Source organism: Pristis pectinata, chromosome 27, assembly GCF_009764475.1.
Source record: "Pristis pectinata isolate sPriPec2 chromosome 27, sPriPec2.1.pri, whole genome shotgun sequence".
Lineage (NCBI taxonomy): Eukaryota > Metazoa > Chordata > Chondrichthyes > Rhinopristiformes > Pristidae > Pristis > Pristis pectinata.
This window is the reverse complement of record NC_067431.1, coordinates 31,158,005-31,181,807: the sequence shown is the minus strand read 5'-3', so window position 1 is coordinate 31,181,807 and position 23,803 is coordinate 31,158,005. Positions and strand designations below refer to the sequence as shown.

Sequence of the window (23,803 nt, the reverse complement as noted above, 5' to 3'; positions counted from 1 at the left end):
TCTCTGCTTCACCTTCCCAATCCGCTCCCGCCAATTTTTGTTGCATGCCCCAGCCCCTCCGAACCAGATCCCCAGCACCTTCAGATAGTCAGGCCTGATGGTGAAGGGGACGTTGGATCGGCCGGGCTCTTTGCACAGTTGACTCTGGCCCCTGATGCCAACTCAAACTGGTCGCAGATGCTGCTCAATCTGCGAACTGACCTCGGGTCTGAGCAGAAGGCGGCGACGTCGTCCATGTACAGGGAGGTTTTCACCTAGGTGCCCCCGCTGCCTGGCAACGCCACCCCTCTGATGCTCTCGTCCTTCCTCATGGATTCAGCAAAGGGTTCTATGCAGCACACGAACAAGACGGGAGAGAGGGCAGCCCTGCCTGACTCCAAACTTGATGGGGAAGCTGTTTCCCACCCACTGATTTGGACGGCACTACGGATGTCTGTGTAGAGCAGTTGGATCCAATTCCTGATTCCCTCCCCAAAGCCCATTTTGGAGAGCACGTCCAACATGTACGTGTGTGATATCCTGAAGAAGGCCTTCTCCTGGCCCAAGCTGACCAGGCAGGTGTCCACTCCTCTGTCCTGCACATAGGCGATGGTATCCCTAAGCAGCACAGGTTTGGTCCTGGTGGATCACCTGTCCCAGAGCAGACCTGACCCTATTGGTGATGGCCTTGGACAGGATCTTATAATCCACACTCAATAGTGAGATGGGTCTCCAATTTCTGATGTCCGCCCTCTCCCCCTTCTGCTTGTAGATGAGGGTAACGATGCCATTCCTCATGGATTCTGACGTGCTGCCAGACAGAAGCATAGCATTGTACACTTCCAGCAGGTCCGGGCCTATCCAGTCCCACAGAGCCGAGTATAACTCCACCGGTGAGCAGTCACTTCCGGGAGTTCTATTCGAATCAAAGGAACGGATGGAGCCAGTCAGCTCCTCCAGGGTCAGTGGTTGATCCTGACTCTCCCGCTTGCTGTCATCTAAGACCTCAGTGAGAGGACAGAAAGTTCTGGGAGGTGGTGCTGTCTGTGGCCTTTTTGTCGTACAGACTGAAATAGAAGGATCTGCAGATCCTTAATATGTCCGTCTGCGAGGATGCTACTGAGCCGTCCTCTTCCTTAAGGCTGTGGATTCAGAGGAGATTTACGAGAATGATTCCGGGAATGAAAGGGCTTAAGTATGATGAGCGTTTGTCGGCTCTTGGACTGTACTCGCTGGAGTACAGAAGGATGAGAGGGGACCTCGTAGCGACATTTAAAATGTTGACAGGTAAGGATAGAGTAGATGTGGCTAGGCTGTTTCCCTTGGTGGGCGTGTCCAGGACCAGAGGGCACAATCTTAGAATTAGAGGGTACAGTTTCAAGACAGAGAGGAGGAGAAATTTCTTTACCCAGAGGGTGGTGAAATTGTGGAACTCCTTGCCACGCACAGCAGTGGAGGCCAGATCAGTGGGGGTATTCAAGGAGGAGATAGACAGATATCTAAATAGTCAGGGTATCAAGGGATATGGGGATAAGGCTGGAAAATGGGATTAGAATAGTTTTTTTTTCTTTTTTTTCTTTTTCTTTTCTTTTCTTTTTTTCCCCACCCCATTTCTTTTTCCCTTTTCCTTGGAGCAGACTCGATGGGCCGAATGGCCTTCTTCTGCTCCCTTGTCTTGTGATCTTGTGGATCACAGAGCTCCCCGTGCGCCTTTTGGAAGAAACGTGAGCATGTCTCATCCTGCTCCACAGAGCGGACCCTGGATCGGAAGATAATCTTGGAAGATTCAGAGGCTTGGAGCTGGGCTTGCTGGCTCTTCGCCTCACATCCACCCCCCTCGACTGCAGAAGGAGAAGTTACTGCAGGTCTGTCTGGAGTTGGTGCAGTCCCCTCTGACTCTGTCCAGCTCTCTGGACCCCGCCTTGCGGATGAAGAACCTTTTGATGTTCTCCTTTGTCGCTCCCCACCAGTGCACGGGGGAGTCAAAGAGGCTTCACGGTTCTCCAACCTGCGTACCCCTCTTTAGTTCAATGCTCTCTGGGGTCAGCAGCTTCACGTTCAACTTCCACGTCCCCCTGCCTGACTTCTGGTCCTCCTGTAGGTGACAGAAGGCCCGAAGGAGACTGTGGTCAGAGAAGAACACCGGCGTGACATCAGTGGATCTGACCGTGATTGGCTACGACAGGAACAGGAAGTCGATCCGGGACCGGGCTGAGCCGTCCAATCTCGACCAGGTGTGTTGCGGCTGTGCTCCGCCTGCAGGGGTGCTGAAGGCGTCGCGCAACTTGGCACCTTTGACCATTTCCATCAGGAGTCTGGAGGTGCTGTCCTGTCTGCTGTCAGCACTGCCGGATCGTCTATCCGCATTGATGATGCAGTTGAAGTCACCGGCCAGAACGACCAGCTGGGACGTCACCAGTAGTGGTGGGAGCTACTGGAGAACGGCCAGCCGCTCACTCCACACAGGCGAGGCATACACATTAATTAACTGGAGAGGAGTGTTCCAGTACATCACATCTGCCACAAGGAGCCACCCCCCCACCACCTCGCTGACCTCGGTGATTGAGAAGTTGCTCCCCCTGCATCAGGATCCCCAAGCCGGAAGCGCGACAATCATTGCCCCCTGACCACACCGGCAGTCCATGGGACCACCATCGCGACCACCTCCGATAGTTGCGGAGGTGTGGTAGCCCGCACTCTTGCAGGGAAGTCACATCCGCCTTGACCTTGGCGAGGAACTGCAAGGCGCTAACACATCGCGCAGTGCATTTCACATTGCGCACACTTGGAGAAGCCAGTTTTATCTCCATGGCTCTTTTGGAGTTCAGTACCACTCACACAGTCCATTTTCATTTGTCCTGGGCCCTCATGCCCACAGCTTTGGTGAACTGCCTCACTGATTCCAGGCTCAGATATTAGGAGTGGTCTCCCCCTGGGTGTGAGGTCCCTTGTGGTGGGGCTGGAGGTGTCTCTGGGGGGTGGGATCCGTCTCTGCCCCTGTCCTTTTCTCTGGTGGTCCAGTTTCTTTCCTCTCCAGGTGCTGGGGTGCATTGGATGAGGTGCTGCTCCCGGTCTCCCACAGCTGGGGGTCGGCGGGCAGGGTTCTTCCCTCGCTTCCTCTTGTCTGTTGTTTCTCTTCAGTTTCCCCTCCTCCACGTTGCCGCTTCCTCTGCCTCCGTCGTCAGCTTCCGCTGCTGGTTTCATCCTCTGACGAGGAGAGGTCGCTGGTGTCCACCTGCTGTATTACTCTTTTCCTTCCAGTCCACTTGTTGCCGTGGCCCGTTGTCTCTTGGGTGGCGTCTTCTGTGCCTTCTTCCTCTTCCCCACCCGCCGTTCCCTTTCCTGTCCCTCCCCCACTCCCTCTTCCATTGACTCCTCCTCTTGGGGAGGGGGCTGGGCATCCGTGGCTGGGGGCTCAAGGCAGTCAGGCTGTCCTCACCCCTCCTGACCACGGTCTCCTCTGGAGCCCCCGTGCTGGTGGGGGGTGTGTCAGTGTCCCTCTGCGTGTTGTTGGGGCTGGCACCCCCTCTTATTGCCTGTACGTAGGTACAGGCCCATTTTGGGCAGGCCTCGTAGAGGTGGCCTGCTTCCCCGCACAGGTTGCAACGTTTGCTCTCCCGACTGTCCTTTGCGTGGTGACCTTCCTGCTTGCAGTTCTTACAGACGACTGCGCTGCACTGGGCAGATACTTCGGAACAAAGCAGTGGAGATCATCAGTGACGGAGGTGTCGTATGTGTTCCATCTGGGAACATTTGGATTTCGGAACTTCTCTCCATTTTCTCTTTAGTCAACGGTGGTTTTGCAAAAGCCTTTGCTCACGCTTCACTTTATGGCTTGCTGAACTGAACTGTACTCTCAATTTGACCTTCACCTGGCGCTTGCTGGTCCAGATCCTGAACAGGTCCTTGATGTCGACGCAGCTTCCCGCTCCTTCGACGTACTGAGCCAGGAAGGTGAGGACATCCAGCACAGGCACATGTGGGTGAAACATGTGCACCGTTACCACACATTCCTTCTGGGTGGGGAGGGTGAAGAGGCTGCACCTTCAGCAGTGACAGTGGAGCTTCATTCCCCTTCTCCCGAAAGTCCTGTAGCAGCTTCTGCCATCCCACCAGGTGCTTGAAGGTAAAGTCAAAGTATCCGTTACCCATGGAGTCCTGGAGGCAGTAGATGTCCTTTGCCTCAAACTTGCACGTATCCAGCAAGACCTTCCTGATGAAGAGGTCCCGTGTGAAAGGGTTCCGATCGCTGAGATCCTTCGCCATCACTCTGATGGTATTACGGATCCCTCCTTCCGAGGGGCTTGCCGCTGCCGCCATCCCGATGTGGTCAATTGCTGAACAGAGGAGTTAGACTGGTTTCCCAATCAGCATTAGGATCCACCTCTGTGTCAGCTGGTTAAGTTCTCATTAGGCAGCCGCTTGATTGTGAAGAGTCCTCAATATCTTTCCTTCAATGTTGGTGTCTGCAGAGATCCGCCAGGAATCCGTCCCGGTGGAACCTCGGCCCTCCTGATCAACGACGATTCTCTCTAATTGGGTCGTCTACATATTGATTAAGGAAACTTTCCTAAACATATTTGACAAACTCTATCCCACCCAATCCCTTTACAGTAATGGGAGTCCCAGTCGATGTGGAAAGATAAAATATATTGGTTCTTCTTGATAAAATGGTGAAAGGTTATTGGGTGAGTAGGAATACATACAGTCAGATCAATCATGATCTTATTAAACAGGGAGCAGGTTCAAAGGTCCAAGTGTCCTTGTCCTGCCCCCAGTTCTCATCTTCATACATTTCTTCAGAGTTTACGAGAGTGCATTAGTGTTGGGCACATTGCTTTCATTCTGACAAGGCTTCACAATACAACCTCATCCATTAAAGTGTTAATCCCAAATAGCGAAGGTTGAAGGGAGGCATCGTCACTGGCCTGTCAGAATAGATCTGATTGTAAAGCCAATGTTCTAGTCAATGTTGTTCTATTCAAATGATTAGCTTGAACAGTGTGAAATTTGATGATCTATCAGGAAAAGACAGTACAGATGGAGAGATTTAACTTAAATTTACTTGTTCTGAACTTTGGACACATCACATGCAAGGGCTAAGTGAATGCACATCTGCAGGGAACAACCTTCACAATAAATTAGCTTGAAACAGTCAGGCTCAATTCATGTTTGTTGCAATTCAATAGTCTTTAAAGTAATGATTTGTCAGTGGCAGAAATGGGTACAATCACAAAGCATGAAAATTACATAGAGACTTGATTAGAATCTAAATTGAAACACTGATGCAACAGAGAGGCAAAGTGATCTGGAAAAACTTAGTTGTGGTTTCTTAATACAACAATGTAACTAAGCAACACATTTCAAAACTAAACTCAGCATCTTTAATAAAAAAAATACTTTAACATCTTCACAGTGCTGCTTGTCATACTCTACATGAAACCTTTTAAAACCTGATGCACGCAAAGCAAAAGCTCACCGTAGATGTCCGGCCCATGTGGGGTGAAAACATTGTACAGAACGATGCTCAGAGGGGCGATCACCAGCTTCCCATAGTAATAGCTGTCCACTGCCACAAGGGGGAGCTGCAACACAGGAAAGAGAAACTTGCATTTGGATAGCACCTCTCCCAGCATCAACTTGTTTCAAAGTACTTTACAACAACAACTAAAACATTTTGGGGTACAGTCATTGTTCTAATTTGTGACATGTGCCCAAGTTGTGCACTGCCAGCTCTAGCCAGTAGCGAGGGGCACAGACAGATCTGTTCTTTTGATGTGAAGAGTTAAGATAGTCACACGTACATCAAAACACACAGTGAAATGCATCTTTTGCGTGAAGCGTTCTGTGTGTTCAGGACATTGCTGAGCACTCTGCTGCACTGGGTCAAATTGATGTCACAGGATCTTCTGTGTCAACACGTCTCTCCAAATATAAAAGCAGCTCCTACAGTTCTCCTTATCTATTTCTACACATCACCTGTTGTCTCCCAACTCCATCCCACTCCCTCCCGCCCCCCAATCCATCTGCCTATCACCCGCCAGCTCCTGCTTCACCTCTTCATACCAGCCATCTCCCCCCTACACTCTAAGCCCTGATGCAGGGTCTCGACCCGAAACATTGACCATCCCTCTGCCTCCACAGATGCTGCCTGACCCACTGACTTCCTCCAGCAGTTTTTTTTTGCTCCAGATTCCAGCATCTGCAGTTTCTTGTGTCTCCAACAGCTCAAGACTTCCTCAGTACTGCACTCCCTCAGGGGCGATGTCTATGATTACATCTCTGTCGTACCGCGAGGTCATCAAATATATTTTCATAGCAGCAGCTGCAGACAACCACCAGGAGACGTTACATCACAAACTTGGCCTTCTGTTTCAGAAAAACGCAGACAAAAAGCAACAGAAACCATCCTTAGGATCGAGAAGGGACAAAGTGTGAAATATTCCACAATACTCAGTCTGTATAAGCAAGAAAGCCCATGGAGTAGTTTTATAAATAAAGGGATGAACAGACAGCTGGGAGGCCCCACAACGTAGATGTTCCACCAGGATCTAGCAGGGAGCATTTTCCACACAGCCCAGGAGCAAGGCTTAGGAGTGGCTCACACAAAGATCTAGACCTAGTTCTGGTGTAGGTAATTCAACCAAGTTCCTTGATAATCTTCCTGTTCCACACCTACCAAAAACAGCAACAAAGCCACGACTGCCCACGTAATAAAACTCTGGAACTTCCTCTTCAGTACCAGCAGGTCAAATGCTATTGGCAATCTAGCAAGAGAAAAACAAGTCATTGGATTAACTTTCCAAAAAGCTATTAGAAAGAAACATTCAGATTTCTCAGAAAATAGACTGCACAGATACAGAAGACCAGACTGAGTTTTCTTCAGAGAAATAACTGCAAAGGGTTCTGGAAAATGAATCAAGCAATAGAGAACAGGAAATGTATAACTGGCCAGGACATCAAGAGATAAATTGATATTACAGGTGAGGATCCGACATCTGTGTCCTGCCCCAGCCACTAACCATATTTTGGGCATTTTCCACATTTATTTCAGAACTTCAACTTTAAAAAAATCCATGCTGGAAAGTTAGTATGGATATAAAATTTTTTTTAAGTTAGCAATAGCTTTTTATGAAGTAATACGACAAATGTGAGGAAGTGGAAGTTGTGCGAGAGGGAGAAGGGAATCTGTGCTGCACCACAGAACACAAAGTATTCCTACAGGGTGTCCATTAGTCCCTCAGTCATTTCAAACCAACACTTCAACTTTGGTTCCTCTGGTATCAATGCAAGGTTGAGACAGAGTGCGTGAAGGAGTTAATTTCACTGTGATTAACTAAAGCATGCCTTAGGCAGCTGTACCTTCCATTCATGCATCCAGTAATACATCCAAGCCACAACAGAGTTTCCCTCCCCTTCATGAGGTGGAGAGGATAGGGCAGGGTGCAGAGGGAAAATTAAAGCAAATCATGGGATTAACTTTGCAACAACTTAATAGTTTTTGCAAAGTGCATCCCATGACTTGCTTTAATTAAACTTAATTTTAGCTCATTCTGCAAAACCAGACCATTGGGTAAAAAATAAATGAAACAGCAAGGCATGAAACGATTTAAGCCTTTTCTGGTTTTTTTGTTAGAGGTACACAGAGGAAACGTACAACAGTTTTGTCACATGAAAGGACAAGAAAATGACCAACCATTCAGAACAAGTTGCTGTAACCAGTGCTGAAGAACCTTGGTAGAAACAGGCTCAAAAGTAACTTTCAGGAGGTTACACGCGTGTTACATACCCAGAGCGGGGAGGAATTCACAGAGTACAGAACAGTGGAGCAAGAAGAGCTGGTACAGGCACGATGGGCCAAATGGTCTCCTTCTTGTATCATCCAACAATCTGATCCACTCCCCAAGGATGAACAGAACAAGACAGACATAACTTTCATCATCAAAGTGTTCCGCAAGACATTCTTACCCAAGAGCAGCACTGAACGGCCACCCCATGATGGCTCCAGCTGCCACTCCCAACACAGCCACAGCACTCCTGTCCGTGAACCAGCCAGTCATCGCAATTAGTGTTGTGTACATACAGAAACTGCTGGGGAGGAAAGCTGCAACACAGAGACACCCAGTGACTGACAATATCATTCACCACCATTAAAGGAAGAATGACACAGGACAGGAAAACTGTCCCATAACTGAGCCCCCAAAACCCAGCGACCACACGCCCGGGGGCCAGGGTCCCTTTTAGCCCTCATAATTCCTTGCTTATATCCTTTCCTGCTTCTTTCAAGGGTTTTGTCCAATTTCAGCTTCCTAAACCCTATCCATGCCAAACAATGAAGGTCCAATCTCTCACAAATTCTAATTAAGAAAACCAATTAAAAAAGGCAACAAGTTGTTTAGGCATGAGCCTGTCCCAGTCTGGATTTAGACAAGACTTCATCACTTACCAGCAGCTGAGCAGAACATTCCGGTACTCAAAACCAAGAATGCCAACATCAGACGGCCTACATGGAGTCCAAACTTCTTGCAAACAGCTCTACAACACAACCGGCAGAGAGTCAGTCAGCAGATTTACATGTAGCAAGAAGGTACACCGAGAAAAGTAAACATTGCATTGTCCACTGATGAGAAATCCATGTTAATATGTTTTATTTGTTCACGGTTTGTGGACATTGCAGACAAGTGGAGGCATTTATTGTCCATCCCTAATTGGCCCCAAACTCAGGAGGCAGTTAGGAGTCAACGATATTAGTGGGTCTGGGGTTACATACAGGCCACACTAGTATTATTGGCAGCTTTCCTTCTCTGAAGGAGACGAGTGAACCAGATGGGTTTTTACAAACATTCTGGTAGTTTAATAGTTACTATGACTAATACCAGCTGCTTTTTCCCTTAATTGCTAACTTGGGCATGGATGGTGGGGGTGAGTATGGGGAGGTTTGTCCTAAGCTTGTCTTGTTATCATTGCTCATAAAAGTGAATTAATGGAACAATCGAGAGTGGACCTTTCAATCCCTTGAACCTCCCTCTAAGTAGCAGATCCTCAACCTCAATATCATTTTTCCACCACATCTACTGGTCTGAACAAGGGAGCATCCACACCTTTCTGGGATAGAAAATTCCAGGGATTCACAGTACTCTGGGAGAAGAATTTTCTCCTTATCTCATTCTCAAATGATTTATCCTTAATTGAGACAAGGACTCTTAATTCTCGATTGTCTAGACACACCTCACTGCCCACCTTGCCAGCCCCTCTCCACATCCTGCTTCGATGAGATCACCAGTTCTGTCAGACTTCACTGATCCATCACTCTTCACAAAACAGCTCATTATCCCAAGAATTAATTCAGGAGGGACAGGAAGTAGAACATTGGTCACAGTTTGTTTGCAGGAGAGAACTACAAGAGGAAACAGATGCAGAAAATGGTCCAAGTACTCCACAGGTCTGCCAGTATATGAAGGGACAGGTTAACGTGGGTGCCAGCGCTGGTGACATCTGACCTACACTCCCTGCAGCAGAAATTTGCCCTCAACACTCATGATGAAAGTACAATACAGCTGTTCCACTCCAGTCCTGAGATTTAGTTCCATAATTCAGAATAAAATTTTGGTAGAGAAGGGCATTATATGGTTAGGACAAATTCCTCTCCCAGTGTTTTCACTTCACTGGTTATGTTACCTTCTGTATATTCCCAGCATTCACAGTTTTATCAAGACACAAACAAGGTAGACACATTATGTTGACTTACTTGTAAAAATACAGCTCGCAAACACAGCAGAAAAAGGCTAAAAGACATCGTAAGAAATAGAAGACAAGGACCTGTGAACAGAAAAACCCTTTGTAACAGAGCCAAGGTTAAACATTAACTATCAAACTGATATTAAACAACATGTTCATTATCTTAAATGCAGTTCCACAAACTCCCTTCCATTGTTATCGATCTTCTCCTGCATCGGAACAAAGCTCCTCATTCAGCTGCTGATGCAGCAACTGTTAGATCGGTGGGCCTTACATCAGTGGTTGGGAAGTTATTGAAGATTCTTAGGGACAGGATTTGTGCAGGGGAGGTCCTGTCTTACAAACCTGATTGAGTTTTTTTTGAAGAGGTGATGAAGATGATTGATGAGGGCAGGGCAGTGGATGTTGTCTACATGGACTTTAGTAAATGATGCTGGAGGAACTCAGTAGGCCAGGCAGCATCCGTGGAGAAAAGCAGGCGGTCAGCGTTTTGGGTCAGGACCCTTCTTCAGGGCTGAAGGGGGAGCCCAATATATAAGATGGAAAAGCAGAGCAGTGATAGGTGGACAAAAGAGGGGAGGTGGGGTGGGCACAAGGTGATGATAGGTAGATGCAGGTAAGATAGGCGGATGCAGGGGAGGAGGGGTGGGCAGATCCACTGGGGGATGGGTTAAAGTTAAGGAGACAAGGTATGTGCCATGTACATACACATGTAAATCATTTACATAAATAATGAATAACAGAGGTCCCAACACTGACCCCTGGGGCACCTCACAAGTCACAGGCCTCCAATCGGAGAATTGACCTTCAACCATCACCCTCTGCTTCCTATCATTGAGCCAATTCTGAATCCACCTTGCTAGCTCCCCCTCGATCCCATGCGACCTAACCTTCCAGATCAGCCTGCCATGTGAGACCTTGTCAAACACCTTACTGAAGCCCATATAGGCAACATCCACTGCCCTACCTTCATCTATCCCCTTAGTTACCACTTCAAAAAACTGCAAAAGATTCCTCAGACATAACCTCCCATGCACAAAACCATGCTGCCTATTCCTGATCAGGCGTTGACTATCCAAGTGACAGTAGATCTTGTCCCTCAGAATTCCCTCCAGTAACTTCCCTACAACTAAAGTCAGGTTCACGGGCCTGTAGTTTCCTGGCCTGTCCTTGCTACCCTTCTTGAACAATGGAACAACATTAACCACCCTCCAGTCTTCTGGAACTTCGCCAGTGGCTAACGATGAAGCAAATATTTTGACAAAGGCCTCCACTATTTCTTCCCTGGCCTCCCATAAGGTCCGGGGGTGCACTTGGTCAGGCCCAGGGGATTTGCTCACTTTAATGCGCTTTAAGGCTACAAATACCTCCTTCCTCATAATACGCATATGTTCCAAGACCTCAGTACTTACGCTCACTTTGGCATCCATGATATTTTCCTTAGTAAACACCGAGGAGAAATAGACATTAAAAATCTCGGCCATCTCCTGTGGCTCCACATATTGGCAACCCTGGTGGTCTTTAAGAGGACCTAGTGTCTCCCCGGTCACCCTTTTACTGCTAATATAACTGAAGAACCTCCTGGGATTATCTGCCAAATCCATCTCATACCCTCTTATTGCCCTCCTGGTTTCCCTTTTACTTTCACCAGTGATGATATTTGCCTTCATCAGTCGGGTCATTAAGTATAAAAGTCGGGAAGTCACAATGCAGTTGTATAAAACTTTGGTTGGGCCACATTTGGAGTATTGTGTGCAGTTCTGGTCACCACATTACAGGAAGGATGTGGAAGCTTTGGAGAGGATGCAGAAGAGATTCACCAGGACATTGCCTCAGAATGGAAAGTGTTAGCTATAGGAAGAGGTTGGAGAAACTTGGGTTGTTTTCTCTGGAGCATTGGAAGCTGAGGGGAGACCTGATAGAAGTTTATAAAATTATGAGAGGCACAGATAGGGTCAACAGTCAGAATCTTTTCCCAGGGCAACAATGTCAAATAATAGAGGGCATAGCTTTAAGGTGAGAGGGGAAATGTTCAAAGGAAATTTATGAGGCAGGTTTTTTCCCCCCCACACACAGGGAGTGGTGGGTGCCTGGAAAACACTGCTGGGGAGGTGGTGGAAGCAGATCCAGTAGCAACGTTCAGGAGGTATTTAGACAGACACATGAACAGGCAGGGAATGGGCGGATGTAGACCATGTGCAGGCAGATGGGAATAGTTTCATTACAGGCTTGTTCCTGTGCTGTTCTATGCTGATACAGTCATTATTTCACTGTTATGAATAAAACCTGCAAAGAGCTGTGACATAGCCTGGAGGTGACCAAGTTATAACTATGTGCAGTAGCCTACACTTTTTCTGGAAGTGACTTGATATGAAATCTAACTGTAGGCAATTAAGATTGCTCTCCTTATAACACCCAAGACTACGGCAAGCTACAGTCGAACTGTTCATCATTGTGTGGGGTTTTGACAGAGGACACAGATCTAAGGTAATCAGAGAAATCAATAAGAATCATCAATGACACTTACCAATGAGAATACAAACTCACTTCTTAAAAGTAAATTATGATCTGGAACAAGCTGCCTGAAAGGTAGTGGAAGCAGATTCAATAAAAACATTCAAAGGGGACAGGAAAAGTTGCAATGCAGTGAGAAATGAGCACGACCGTGGGAATAATTGGAAGCTCCTTCTAAAGACTGGCATGGTACTGCAGGAATCCCAGATTCGCAGAATGCCAAGTGCTCTGGGGCACACAGATGAAGCACCCATGTGTGTGACTGAGCCACTGGAACCATGTCAAGTTCTTACACGGACTTCTTGTAACTGTAGACATGGGAGATCCTGATTAGTTCACAGCAGTGGACAATTGGGCATCAACAACTGTGTGGATGAGAATTCAGCACAACCAAGACTAGGTAGGAACAGAGTCAGCAGACATTAAGTAAACCAGCTGACCTTTTCCAACATTCCTGTGACTTCCATGCTCAATTTTGTCCTGATACTATCCCAGGTTTATTGAAATTCCGATGTGGATTTGCACTCCTAACCTGTGGATCCTAGCTCAACTTTATAAACCACAATGCCTGGAAATACTTGGCTTGGTAAGGAGAGGGAAGAATATTCCAGGGCTGTCCCTCGGGATCACAAAACAGGAGCATCTGCTGGAAGAACGTACGTGGCTGCAAATCGAATTGTCTCAAAGATTAAAAAGTATTCAGCGGTGGAGCTCACCAACAGTTTACTGTCCAGATAGGTACGTAGGTACTTGGGGGCAGTGTACTGGGGGAGCTCCCCCAGTAAACAGTGCACTCTTTGTACAACTGAAATACTTTCCTCCAGCAGGGAAATTGAGACCAAATTAAAACTTGGCTGCACAGGAGATACAAATATCAGGAAATATTTCTTCACACCAAATCACAGAATCATACAGCAGGGAAACAGGCCATTCGGCCCAGCAATTCCATACTGACCAATGGGCACGCTTCTGTACTAACCCCATCGTCCAGTACTTGACCCACATCTTCCATCACTGATGCGATTCAAGTAATTGTCTAAAAACTTCTTAAATACTGTCGGTGACTCTGCTTCCACCACTCTCTCTCCAGCAGTGTGTTCCACGTACTCTCCGCTCTATGGATGAGGAAGGTCCCCCTCACATCCCCACCAAATCCCTACCCCCTTACCCTAAATCTGTGTCCTCTAGTTTTATCTACCTCTGATATGGGGAAAATTTCCTGCAGTCTCCTCTATCTGTACCCCTCATAATTTTATATACAAGGTTTTATAACATCTTTCAAAAAAAGCACCTTATTGGTCTGTAAGACTCTTGCATGGAACCAGGCGGGTAAAACATGAAGCCACAGATAAGCATAAGAACGAACAGCGTACGCTGGAGAATATTCCCAGGTCTGGAATCCCGTTCCGTACAGCAGGAAATGGGTCTGAAAACAAAGACACAAGGCATAGATCACATGGGTGCTCGACAAATCCATCTTCCTATTGCATTATCACACTTTTCCTATTCTCACTCCCACAAACATGACCTGCATTAATACTGCAAAACTATCCAAGCTGTTTCACAAGGCCGGTATCAAGAAAAAACTGAGGTTGACCCACATAGAGACGCTCGGACAAACCGAAGCGGCAGCTGTGACGGGTGGCTTTGGGGAAGGGATGAGCAGAAGAGGATCAGCGAGCATAGGAAGGGAATTCCAGAGCTTGGCAGTTCAAGGGCAAGGCTTGGCTGTAAATGGTGGGATTGTCGTCGGGGATCGACATAAGGTGTCAGAACCACAGGAACACAAAGACCTCGGGTCTGTGGTGTGGAAAGATTACAGGTATGGGAGGGCAGGCTTGGTAAACCCTGGAAGAGAAGACTGAATCTTAGCTCTTCTTTACACAAAGAGATTTAACCCTTTACAAACTGGACAAATTGTGTTCAGGTGCTGGGCTGAGGAAAATATCATCACCTGGTCACACCACTACCAAACCCTCCCTTAGTCTAACCAGACAACCGGTAAACACCTCGTCCTCTCCTGCACAACTTGCCTTTCCTTTCCCTCCATCTCAGGAAATTCTCTTGATCACAGTCAGCTGTTGAGGATAGAAATAAATTGCAGGGTGGCAAAAGCAGCCAAACCTGCATCATATATCATATCTGTGGAAGTATCCTCCATCCCCCTCACCACCCCCCAGACACCCCCTCCACGTGGTAAGCCCCTCCCAGTGTACACCACCCACCCCCGTCACGTACTGCCACACTGGGAATCAGGAGGGACCTCCCTTCACGTGTAAACTTTTACTATACTTGAAGTGGTTCAGATCAATACCCAGTCACTACAATTAACTGAAGAAAGTAACAAACTGCAAGTTTATTACAGAATTCTTATTAAGTATCTCACATATTAGCTCAAGTTAAATTCTAGTTTTTCCAAACAAATCACCAACTTCCACATCTGTGGACTTCCAAAGACTTACTGGTTCCCAATAGTTGAACGTTTCATCGCAGTCTGAAATGTTACTGAGTAACGCTGCGCAGAACCGTGCCGAGATGAGACACTTAAAGGCGGTAGATCCCTCTGGTGCCCAGACTTTCACTGATTGCCTGGAAAGGGGCAAATATTGAAGGTAAGGGGAGGCAGACTGGTCTGGGTATAGGCTGAGAGATTGGGGGATGGCAGGATTTGGTGCAGGACACAAAACCAATAAACAATTAGAAATTTACTTTAAAAAAGCTCTAAGTTAACATAATGCTTATAACGTTAACAGGATACAAGGTACCAAACACAATGAAGCACTTGTTGAAATGTGGCAAAGTTGTGCAGGTAACAAACTGAAATCAAGGACCAACTGATTTGTATTTAATAGTTTGAATTTAAGCGAGAAGTTTAGGTTAGGATGCAAAGAAAAGTCCCAGGCCTTCTCCAACTCATTCCCCAGGATCTCTGAACATTCGTTCCAACAACTAGAGGTGGTGTCCCTATTCACAGTAAGGATCTTCTGTCTTCACCATCTCCTCTCCTCCAACCTCGGACAACCACCTGGATTTAAATGGTGCCAACCACAGCCTCTGACATCAGTGTCAATTACAAAGGCATACTGTGTACAGTTCAAAACACATCAACCATTCCCAGCAGTTGAAGCAGCCATTTGCACCTTGTTCAATGGTCTATGGTGGATGCCATCTCCCTGGCCCTACACTCATCTCTGGAGCATCTAGACAGTAAAGACACCTATATTAGACTATTGAAACAAAGGACTCGAGCAGGTGGTCAAAGTTTCGGGTCAGGACCCTTCTTCAGGACTGAAGGTGGGAAAAGGGGAAGCCCAATATATAGGAGGGAAAAGCAGAGCAGTGATAGGTGGACAAAAGAGGGGAGGCGGGGTGGGCACAGGGTGGGGATAGGTAGATGCAGGTAAGAGATAGTGATGGGCAGGTGCAGGGAGGAGGGGAGAGCAGATCCACCGGGGAATGGGTCAAAGGTAAGGAGAGAAAGGAAAAAGAAGGGGTAAAAATAGAGAGGGAGATTGGCGAGGAAAGGGAAGAAGAGAAGAAACATGGTTGGGGGGGAGGTTGTGGGGAAGAGGGGTGGGGATTACTTAAAGAGGGAGAAAGTGGGAGCTATATTTACTTAAAGTTCTCCCATGTAGATGCCACGGCCAAGAAAGCTCACCAACACCTCTACTTCCTCAGGAGGCTAGAGAAATTTGGCATATCCCCCTTGACACTCACTAACTTTTATCAATGCACCATAGAAAGCATCCTATCTGGATGCATCACGGCTTGGTACGGCAACTGCTCTGCCCAGGACCGCAAGAAACTGCAGAGAGTTGTGGGCACAGCTCAGCACGTCACAGAAACCAGCCTCCCCTCCGTGGACTCTGTCTATACTTCCCACTACCTCGGTAAAGCAACCAGCATAACCAGCCAGACATTCTCTCTTCTCCCCTCTCCCATCAGGCAGAAGATACAAAAGCCTGAAAGCACGTACCACCAGGCTCAAGGGCAGCTTCTATCTGCTGTTATAAGACTATTGAGCGGTTCCCTAGTGCAATAAGATGGACTCTTGACCTCACAATCAGCACCTTATTGCTGACCTGCACTGCACTTTCTCTGTAGCTGTTACACTTTGTACTGCATTCTGCATTGTTTTACTCTGTACTACTTCAATGCACTGTGTAATGAATTGATCTGTATGAACAGTATGCAAGACAAGATTTTCACTGTACCTCAGTACATGTGATAATGATAAACCAATTCAATCCAATTGTACAGCACAGAAACAGGCCCTTTGGCCCACCCCATCCATGCTGACCTTGATGCCTGTCTACACTAATCCCATTTACCCACATTAGGTCCATATCCCTCAATGCCTTTCTATCTATGAACCTGTACAAATGTCTTTCAGACGTTGTCATTGTGTCTGCCTCCACCACCTCCTCTGGCAGCTCGTTCCAGATATTCACCACCCCCTGGGTAGAAAAACTCACTCCTCAGGTCTCCTTTAAATTTTTCCCCTCTCACCTTAAACCTCTGCCCCCTAGATCTAGACTACCCTATCCTGGAGAAAAGATTCTGACTATCCATCTTATCCATACCCTTCATAATTTTATTAACCGCTAAAGGTCAGCCCTCATCCTCCAAGGTTACAGTGAGAATAAACCAGCCTGTCCAATCTCTCATTGTGACCACAGCCCTCCATTCCCAACAACATCCAGGTGAATCTCTCTTTGTCCAGATTAAACTCCATCTGCCATTTCTTTGTCCAAATTTCCAACTGATTTACATCCTGCTCTATCCTTTGACAACCTTCCTCACTGTCCATAACTGCACCAAGTTTCATGTCATCTGCAAACTCACTAATCAGACCACTTATATTTTAATCAAAACCACCCACGTACTACAGGCAACCCCCACCTTACAGAGGGATTGCATTCCACCTGCATCGCGATTTTCTGTAACACAAAATCCTATTTCCCTTTGGATTGTTTCTATGACTCTATTAAATAATTAACATTTCCTTATCAAAGCTTCCAAATTTCAAAGATTTTCAGACTTAAACAAATGACTTTTGTTAGATCTGTGGAAGTAACCAGAAACTCTCCAAACAGGACTTTACGCAACAAAAGTCAGGAATCTGTGTTAGTTTTATTCTTTAGCCCCCAGATGGTCAGAGAGATTGGGATAATTCCAAGTTCCCCAGCAGCAATAACGAGTATCCATTTCCTGCTTGCTTGAACCACAGTGAAAGCCAGAGTATTCCACAGTATTCCAGAGTATTTCAGGCATTGTCATAGCAGAGCTTGGAGCTTGGCAATGTCCATTGAACAGGTCCATTGGCGATATCCCTGCACTGCAACTGCAGGCATGTCATTCCCCTGGACTCACAGCTGATCTACTTTTCTTCTTAGGCCATTCCTTGGGGGCAAGGAGGAATTCCTTCACTCCAGTCCTGAGATGGCTGAAGAGTCTGATGGGACATGTAGACTCTGCTACAGACAGGGTGGGTGATGCTTGAAGGGAAGGGTGAGCAGGTCGTTTAGGCTCGAGGTGCTCAGACTTTCTCAGATACTTCTCTCTTTCTCCATTTCCAGCAGTCACAGATTCCTTTAGTTGGTGAGGATGTTCCATTTTTTTCTTTGGAGAACACTCTTGATTCCCAGCAAAAAACAAACTGCTGGAGGAACTCAGCAGGTCGAGCAGCAGCTATGGAGGTAAATGGACAGTCTATGTTTCTCCAGAGCAGATGAAGGGTCTTGACCAGAGCAGCAGATGGGAGGAGCTAGCAGCTTTTGTTTTAAAAGTTATGCGATTGGCTAAGTGTGTGGCAACTCAGCCAGTAAAAGGAAGGTAGAGTAAAGTGGAGCGGCCATTGTGTGAGTGAGCCAGTGTAGGAGTGGGGAGCTGAGGCAAGAATTTTATAATATTTGAATAAAAAGACACCAAACTACAACTAATTAAATAAAGTAGGGATGCAGGATGAGGTGATGTGTTGTGGCTGCATGATGTGGGAGCTGGTGGACCCCATTGTGGTTCCTGGTGACCACATCTGCAGCAAGCGTTGGTTGCTCGAGGATCTCAGGCTCAAAGTTGATGACCTGGAACCTGAGCTTCAAACACTGCGACACATCAGGGAGCGGGAGAGTTACCTTGATGCTATGTTTCAGGAGGCAGTCACACCCATTAGATTAACTACTTCAAATTCGGTCTGTGGTCAGTGACAAGAGGGTGTGACTGTGAGTGAGGCAAGTAGGGGGATCCAAGAGGTAGTGCTGGAGGAGCCTCAGCCTTTGAGCTTCTCCAACAGGTCTGAGATTCTTGCTCCCTGTGCGGACGAGAGTGGGAGCTGCAGGAAGGATGAGCAATCAAACTGTGGCACCATGGTTCAGGGAGTCATTCAAGAGGAGGCAGAGAAGGGAAACGTAGTTGTGATTGGGGATAGTACAGTCAGGGGAATGGACACAATTCACTGTCACAAGGATTGAGAGTCCCGAAGGCTGTGTTGCCAGCCTGGTGCCCGGGTTCAGGACATCTCATCCGACCTGCAGAGGAATTTGGAGAGGGAGGGGAAAGATCCAGTTGTCGTGGTCCATGTGGGTACCAACGACGTAGGTAGAACAAGGAAAGAGGTTCTGCTGAGGGATTTGAGCAGCTAGGGTCAAAATTATAAAGCAGAACCAAAAAGGTAATAATCTCTGGATATGCTGCCTGGGCCACGTGCGAATTGGCACAGGGTCAATAAGATCAGAGAGTTAATGGCATGGCTCAGAGATTGGTGTGGGAGAAGTGGGTTGGAATTTATGGGACATTGGCTCCAGTACTGGGGAAGGAGGGAGTTTTTCCGATGGGACAGGCTCCACCTGAACCACGCTGGGACCAGGGTCCTGGCAAATCACATAACTAGGGCTGTGGATAGGGCTTAAACAAAATAGTAGAGGGTGGGATTAACAGATTGGAAAAGTATGGATAAAGTAAAAGGGAAGGAGAGTGCAGGAGAGGTTCCTGAACTCTCCAGAATAAAGAATAAGACAGAAAGTTTAGAAACAGAAAAGAATTTAACTTCAGGCAACGTAGAGACAAATTTGAGAAGAAGGCTGGTGAATACAGGTCTGAAGGTGTTATATTTTAATGCACACAGTATACAAAATAAGGTAGATGAGCTCATAGCACAGTTAGAAATTGGCAGGTACAATGTTGTGGGCATCACAGAGTCATGGTTGAAAGAAGATCACGGCTGGGAGCCAAACATCCAAGGATACACATCCTAGCGAAAAGACAGGCAGGTGGGCAGAGGGGGTGGGGTGGCTCTGCTGGTAAAAAATGAAATCAAATCCTTAGCTAGAAATGACATAGGATCAGAAGATGTAGAATCCTTGTGGGTGGAGTTAAGAAACCGCAAGAGTAAAAAGACCCTGATGGGAGTTATATACAGGCCTCCGAATAGCAGCCAGGATGTGGGGTACAAATTACATCAGGAGATAAAAAAGGCATGTAAAAGGGGCAATGTTATGGTGGTCATGGGGGAACTTCATGCAGGTAGACTGGGAAAGTCAGGTTGGCACTGGATCCCAAGAGAAGGAATTTCTAGAATGCCTATGAGATGGCTTTTTAGAGCAGCTTGTGGTCGAGCCCACTTGGGAAAAGGCAATTCTGGATTTGGTGTTGTGCAATGAACCAGGTTTGATTAGGGAGCCCAAAGTAACGGAACCCTTAGGAGGCAGTGATCATAATATGATAGAATTCACCCTGCAGTTTGAGAGGGAGAAGCTAAAATCAGATGTATCGGTACCATAGTTGAGTAAAGGTAACTGCAGAGGCCTGAGAGAGGAGCTGGCCAAAGCTGATTGGAAGGGGACCCTAGCAGGGCTGACGCTAGAGCAGCAATGGCAGGAGTTTCTGGGAGTAATTCGGAAGACACAGGGTCAGTTCATCCCAAAGCAGCAGCAGCATTCTAAAGGGAGCAAGAGGCAACTGTGGCTGACAAGGGAAGTCAAAGACAGCGTAAAAGCAAAAGAGAGGGCATACTATATTACAAAAATAAGCAGGAAGCTGGAGGATTGGGAAACTTTTAAAAAGCAACAGAAGGCAACTAAAAAAGCAATAAGGAGAGAGAAGATGAAATCTGAAGGTCAGCTGGTCAATAATATAAAAGAGGATACCAAAAGTATTTTCAGATATATAAAGAGTAAAAGAGATGCAACAGTGGACATCGGACCACTGGAAAATGACGCTGGAGAGATAGTAATGGGGAACAAAGAAATGGCAGATGAACTGAATAAGTATTTTGCATCAGGCTTCACTGTGGAAGACTCCAGCAACATGCCAGAAATTCGTGAGAGTCAGGGGGCAGAAGTGAGTGTACTCACTATTTCTAACGAGAAGGTGCCCACATTAGACCCTTATTCTTTTATACCTTGTCTATTTAACAGCATGAGCTGGAGGAGAGGTTGGACAAACTTGGATTGTTTTCTCTGGAGCAGCAGAGGCTGAGGGGAGACTTGATAGAGGTTTATATTATGAGAGCCATAGATAGAGTAGACAGCCAGTATCTTTCTCCCCCAGGGTTGAAATGTCTAATACTAGAGGGCATGCATTTAAGGTGAGAAGGAGCAAGTTCAAAAGAGATGCACGGGGCAGTTTTTTTTTTACACACAGTGTGGTGGGTGCCTGGAATGTGCTGCCAGGGGTGGTGGTGGAGGCAGATACGACAGAGCCGTTCAAGAGGCTCTTGGATAGGCACAGAATGTGCAGAGACTGGAGGGATATGGACCATGCTCTGACAGCAGGGGTTAGGTGTCATTAGCTTAATTAGTTCAGCACAGCATTGTGGGCCGAAGGGCCTGCTCCTGTTCTGTACTGTTCTATGTTCTCAATGTAGTGACTGTATCTGGTTCCACTACCTCCTCTGGCAGCACGTTCCAGATATCCAGATTTGGACTTTCTGCCCTATCTATAATTTTATACACCTCCAACAGGTCACCCCTCAGCCTCCTTCGCTCCAGGGAAAACAAGCCCAGCCTGTCTGATCTCTCCCTGTAACTGAAGTCCTCCAATCCAGGCCACACCCTGGGGAATCTCCTCTGCACCCTTTCCAGTGCAGCACCCAGTGCTCCAAGTGTGGTCTAACCAGTGTTTTGTAAAGTTGTGACCCCCAGGTCCCTCTGTCCATTAACATTCCCTAGTACCCTACCATTTACTGCATGTCCTACCCGCAATCGTTGGGAGGGTGGAAAATGGGAAGGCTTGTGTCCAGGAAGTTTCAAAGGACATTTTCCAGCCACAGATCCAGTACATGCAAAATCAAAAAGCTGCACACGTTGGATATCACAGATCTAGTAAAATCTGACAGTGTCGCCCTGGACGTACACGGCAGGGCAGGGCAGCATCGGCCGAAAGTGACAGGGATGTGGTTTACCCACTTCACTATAACGAAACACTTTGTACAATTTAACGGGAAACTTCCCTCGTAATTGCAGGGCTGAAGACGCTGACGGACACAAAGTGATTGACAGTAAGCAGGGAGACCCTGCAGCGAGGGTGGGAGCGGGGGGGGGGGGGGGGGGGGGGGGTGGAGACCTTACAGCGAGGGTGGGAGCGGGGGGGGGCAGAGACCTTGCAGCGAGGATGGGGGAGAGACCTTGCAGCGAGGGTGGGGAGAGACCTTGCAGCGAGGGTGGGGGGGGGGGGTGGGGAGAGACCTTGCAGCGAGGGTGGGGGGGGGGTGGGGAGAGACCTTGCAGCGAGGGTGGGAGCGGGGGGGGGCAGAGACCTTGCAGCGAGGGTGGGAGCGGGGGGGGGGCAGAGACCTTGCAGCGAGGATGGGGGAGAGACCTTGCAGCGAGGGTGGGGGGGGGGTGGGAGGGAGACCTTGCAGCGAGGGTGGGGGGGGGGTGGGAGGGAGACCTTGCAGCGAGGGTGGGGGGGGGGGTGGGAGGGAGACCTTGCAGCGAGGGTGGGGGGGGGGTGGGAGGGAGACCTTGCAGCGAGGGTGGGGGGGGGGGGGGGGAGGGAGACCTTGCAGCGAGGGTGGGGGGGGGGGTGGGAGGGAGACCTTGCAGCGAGGGTGGGGGGGGGTGGGAGGGAGACCTTGCAGCGAGGGTGGGGGGGGGTGGGAGGGAGACCTTGCAGCGAGGGTGGGGGGGGGTGGGAGGGAGACCTTGCAGCGAGGGTGGGGGGGGGTGGGAGGGAGACCTTGCAGCGAGGGTGGGGGGGGGTGGGAGGGAGACCTTGCAGCGAGGGTGGGGGGGGGGGGGTGGGAGGGAGACCTTGCAGCGAGGGTGGGGGGGGGGTGGGAGGGAGACCTTGCAGCGAGGGTGGGGGGGGGGGGTGGGAGGGAGACCTTGCAGCGAGGGTGGGGGGGGGGGGTGGGAGGGAGACCTTGCAGCGAGGGTGGGGGGGGGGGTGGGAGGGAGACCTTGCAGCGAGGGTGGGGGGGGGGGGTGGGAGGGAGACCTTGCAGCGAGGGTGGGGGGGGGGGGTGGGAGGGAGACCTTGCAGCGAGGGTGGGGGGGGGGGGTGGGAGGGAGACCTTGCAGCGAGGGGGGGGGGGGGGGTGGGAGGGAGACCTTGCAGCGAGGGGGGGGGGGGGGGGTGGGAGGGAGACCTTGCAGCGAGGGGGGGGGGGGGGGGTGGGAGGGAGACCTTGCAGCGAGGGGGGGGGGGGGGGTGGGAGGGAGACCTTGCAGCGAGGGTGGGGGGGGGGGTGGGAGGGAGACCTTGCAGCGAGGGTGGGTGGGGGGGGGGTGGGAGGGAGACCTTGCAGCGAGGGTGGGTGGGGGGGGGTGGGAGGGAGACCTTGCAGCGAGGGTGGGTGGGGGTGGGAGGGAGACCTTGCAGCGAGGGTGGGTGGGGGACCTTGCAGCGAGGGTGGGTGGGGGACCTTGCAGCGAGGGTGGGGGGGGGGTGGGGGGGAGACCTTGCAGCGAGGGTGGGAGCGGGGGGTGGGAGGGAGACCCTGCAGCGAGGGTGGGGGGGAGACCCTGCAGCGAGGGTGGGTGGGGGGGGGTGGGGGGGAGACCTTGCAGCGAGGGTGGGGGCGGGGGGTGGGGGGGAGACCCTGCAGCGAGGGTGGGGGCGGAATGAATGGACGAAGCCGGGCGAGCTCCGCAGGGGCACCGCCGCCCGCTCAGCCCGGGTCCCGGTCCCGGTCCCGGTCCCACGCCGGCCCGGGGACCCGGTGCCCCTCCGCCAGGCCCGGTTACTGACGGTGCAGGCGGCCCGTTACCGGAATGCACCCTCACCCATTCCTGCTCTCCTGACTCTTCTCGTCGGCACTGCCCTCCTCCCTGGGAGCCCGGCCGCCGTCCGCCGCCGGGCCGCCGCTCCCGTCCGGGGACTGCCTGCTGCCTCTGCCGCCCGCCCTGTGCCTCATCTTCGAGGCCATGTCCCGACAGCCGGCTGCAGGCACCGGCCCGGCTCAGCTCAGCTCGTCACTGCTACGGCAGGCGGCGAGGCTCAAAATCTGCACTTGGCCAGGAGGAGCCGCGAATGTGTCCACACGCGCTGCCTCCTGTTGCTGAATATCCTCTGCCCATTGGTCACCTGGATCTCGGCAGAGAAAAGCTCCGGGACGAGATACTCCGTGTGA

At 49.4% G+C, this 23,803-nt stretch overlaps 1 protein-coding gene across 5 annotated transcripts in view; it reads right to left on the bottom strand.

Moving 5' to 3' along the window:
• The window catches only part of alg9 (ALG9 alpha-1,2-mannosyltransferase), a 215,026-nt gene extending 191,302 nt beyond the window's left edge, over positions 1–23,724 (bottom strand). For 2 of the 5 annotated variants that reach the window (XM_052040052.1, XM_052040051.1), the window contains exons 1-8: positions 23,457–23,724; positions 14,694–14,874; positions 13,523–13,657; positions 9,728–9,798; positions 8,426–8,514; positions 7,948–8,083; positions 6,659–6,746; positions 5,459–5,564 (exon numbers count right to left, since the gene is read on the bottom strand). In XM_052040052.1, coding sequence (XP_051896012.1) covers positions 5,459–5,564; positions 6,659–6,746; positions 7,948–8,083; positions 8,426–8,514; positions 9,728–9,798; positions 13,523–13,657; positions 14,694–14,874; positions 23,457–23,599 — 949 coding nt within the window. In that variant the 5' untranslated portion in view covers positions 23,600–23,724. The remainder of the gene's footprint in view (positions 1–5,458; positions 5,565–6,658; positions 6,747–7,947; positions 8,084–8,425; positions 8,515–9,727; positions 9,799–13,522; positions 13,658–14,693; positions 14,875–23,456) is intronic. The other 3 variants (XM_052040048.1, XM_052040049.1, XM_052040050.1) reach the window with 3 other exon arrangements.
• Positions 23,725–23,803: the final 79 nt, after the last annotated feature.